We start from the raw sequence: 2,909 nt of genomic DNA, 5'->3' as shown, positions 1-2,909 counted from the left end.
AATGGCAGCGCACCCGGGCCCCCCCTGCCTCCCCCCTGTCCCGGCCACACGCTCTCACCTCATGGCACCGTCATCCACGCTCCCCTTCCCACCACTGCCATCATCCTCAGGGGCTTTCCCGGCCCCGCTGGCCGGGGGCTGCTGCATGCCGGGCTGCGGGAAGGCGTCGCCTGTCTCCATGGTCCCAAGGGAGCAGCGCGGGGCGGGTTACGCTGGGGCTGCCCACGGGCTGGGCAGGCTGCAACTGCTTGTGCCGGTTGGGCTGCAAACCGCGGGTTCCCCACCCCAGCTAACGGGGTGCCTTACCCGAAGGAGGTGGCCTTGGGGAGTTTGGCCAGCACCCTGGCACTGCAACCAGGACCTTGCTGAGCTCTGGAGCTGGCAGAGTGCAGGCAGGGTGCAGGCAGCCACCCACTCCAGTCCCCGCAACAGCCCTCTCCCCCCGAGGAGGGAGCCTGCCGGCTTCCTGCACTGCCCCTCGGCTCCCCGCCCTGCCGCACGTCACCGCTGGCTCCGCTCCAGCCCAAACCACTCGGGATGCAAAACGCACCCCAGATCCAGCCCGGCACACCTCGCTGCCAGGCAGCCACCAGGCACTGGGTGCCGGAGGTGGACACAACCCCAACGGGCTGCGATGGTGTGGCTGAGGGTGTCAGTGTGATGGACGGGGACACTGGGGGTCTGGGCACCCACCCCCCAGGGCTCAGCTGCCAGATTGCTGTCCGACAGCCCCCAGCCAGGTGAGAGAGGCATGAGGCAAGGCCAGGCAGGAGAGCTCAATGCAAAGTCTTTACTACAGGCAGGGTTACACGGAGGAAAAAGCAACAGCCGGCACTGACAGGAGCGAGAGCAGGGTTCATCCAGAAGGAAAGGTCTGTCTAACAGGAGATGGGGCTAACTGCTGGTCCTCAGCCTTGTGGGGACCATTTCTCTGCTGGGAAGAGAAGTATAAGGTGAGAAAAAGAACTTTTTGCTGTTTCAGATGCGTCCTGGCAAACGGTCCGGAGCAGAGGCAGCTGGGGAGGAGCGAGCGTGCAGGAGGAGATGTCCGTCCCCGCCATCCGATGTGCATTGGGCAAAGGATGTAGCAAGGGAAGAGGGGATGGGTGCCGAGGAGGGAGGAGGATACCAGCCTCCGGGGGAGGGTGGTTTTGCTCCCCAGGGGGACCCAGCCAGAAGTCGTCCCCCCCAGTCCGTGAGCAGCGCGGGGCAGCCCTCAGAGCAGGGTGCACATGCCCTTGCGCTTGATCTCGAAGGTGGCCGTCAACATCCCCAGCTTCTGCTGGCTGTAGGGCGGGTAGCGCAGGGCGTTGAGGGCCTCCAGGCCCATGTTGCGGTGCAGGCAGCCACGGAGGCGGGGGAAGGTGTCGAAGGTGAACTTGCCGTGGTATTTCCCCAAGCCGCTGTTTCCTGCAACACACAGTACAGGTCCAAACTCATTACTGGACTCTACTCCTGCCCACCAGGAGCATCAACAGCACACGGAAACTTTACAGGTTTTTCTCACGCAAATGCTCCTGCTGCTGTGCAATGAAGACATGGTGGAGGAGCCATCACCCTTCCCAGTGCCTTTTCCAGCCCAATGGTTGCTCAGACCAGCAAATCCTTCTGCAGGTCACCACTCTTTGGAGGTCCAAGCGCATCTTTTTACTGGCCTACTTTTATCTACATAAGCTTTGCTGGATCTAGGAGGTTTGATTTCCCTCTAGAACCTCTACGGTGCTCTACCATATCTACCCATGGTTAGGAGGTACCAGCGTGGCCCCTATGGCGGCCAGCTTCTTCCTGGAGCTCTTAAAAATTGGAGCCACATTGGCAACACTGGTTCTCCTGATTCCTGTGGCTAGTTTAAGCCTGAGGTTGCACATTGTGGTTAATAGCCCAATGACTTCACATCCGAGCTGCTGTGGAAGCTTTGGCAAATGCCATCTCACCCCAATGACTTCAGACCCTTTACCTGGCCAGCCTGCTATAAAATGGCTTCACCTGATAATTTGAGGCAGTTTGTCTTGAGTCATTTCCATAAAGATAAGTTACGGTATGGGAACCACCAAAAATTGTTCCCTGAGCCACAGTCAGGCGAGGCATTAATTGTGCTTGGCTGTCGTGGTGTCCTATTATGTCTGAATCAGCTGCCAGCCCTGACAGAAATGCTGAGCATGGGCAGCATAAAACTGAGGTATTTTCCCCAGAGAATATTCTGGGAAGAGACCAGGAGATTAGGAAAGTATTCTGGGGAAAGACCGTCAGAGGCTTCTTGTATTCCTGTGCTCTTCCCTGGACAATGCTAAACCAGGGCTGAGCAGACCTCACTTTTCACCTGAGAAAGCAATTGTTGTTGCCCCTGGAGAGCAGAAACTCTTCCTCTTGGCTGAGTAGGATCTCCAGGTTACCATAAGCAGGTTCCCCAGACATTTATAAGCGTTTTCTTCCTACTATCTAGTCCTAAATGGCAAAATGAATGTACAAGCCTGCTCCAGAGTGACGTTAAGGGCTCCTATCCAGCACCACGCTGTCTGCAGGAGGAACCTCACCTACCCAAGAAGCACAACGCCTCGGATGTGCTCCCAGACGAGGAGCAGAGTGACAGATAGACCAAAGGGGGCAGCACTTGAGGAGCTCCCAGGTAATCCTGAGCAAGGCAGGAACCCAGCACTGGCACAAAATTCACTCACAGTGCCCAGGCTGCTGACAAATACCAGGGAAATAATCAAGTGGTACAGATTTCCCTGCCATTTATGTGAAGCATTTGCACGTACTCAGGGAACACTGTGCTTGGATCGGCCAACATGGAGAGAAGAAACCTCACAGTGCTCCACACGTGTTCAGCAAAGATGGGGCTGCAAAGCCCGAGAGCTCAGCCCTCATGCAGTGAAGCAAAAGGCTTCTGATGGGGTCCTGCCCCATTT

The 2,909-nt window shown here is 57.2% G+C and overlaps 1 protein-coding gene across 1 annotated transcript in view; it reads right to left on the bottom strand.

The window, feature by feature from the left end:
* Positions 1–1,216: 1,216 nt before the first annotated feature.
* LOC104627908 (aldehyde dehydrogenase family 3 member B1-like) overlaps positions 1,217–2,909 on the bottom strand; it is a gene marked incomplete at its 5' end in the record, with an annotated part of 6,878 nt that continues 5,185 nt past the window's right edge. Inside the window, 1 exon segment of the mRNA XM_010296312.1 lies at positions 1,217–1,410. Within this exon segment, the coding sequence (XP_010294614.1) occupies positions 1,217–1,410 (194 nt within the window).

The sequence above is a fragment of the Phaethon lepturus genome, unplaced genomic scaffold (genome assembly GCF_000687285.1).
Source record: "Phaethon lepturus isolate BGI_N335 unplaced genomic scaffold, ASM68728v1 scaffold18171, whole genome shotgun sequence".
NCBI lineage: Eukaryota > Metazoa > Chordata > Aves > Phaethontiformes > Phaethontidae > Phaethon > Phaethon lepturus.
Note: the sequence above shows the minus strand (reverse complement) of the source record. Positions and strands in the feature narration are given on the sequence as shown.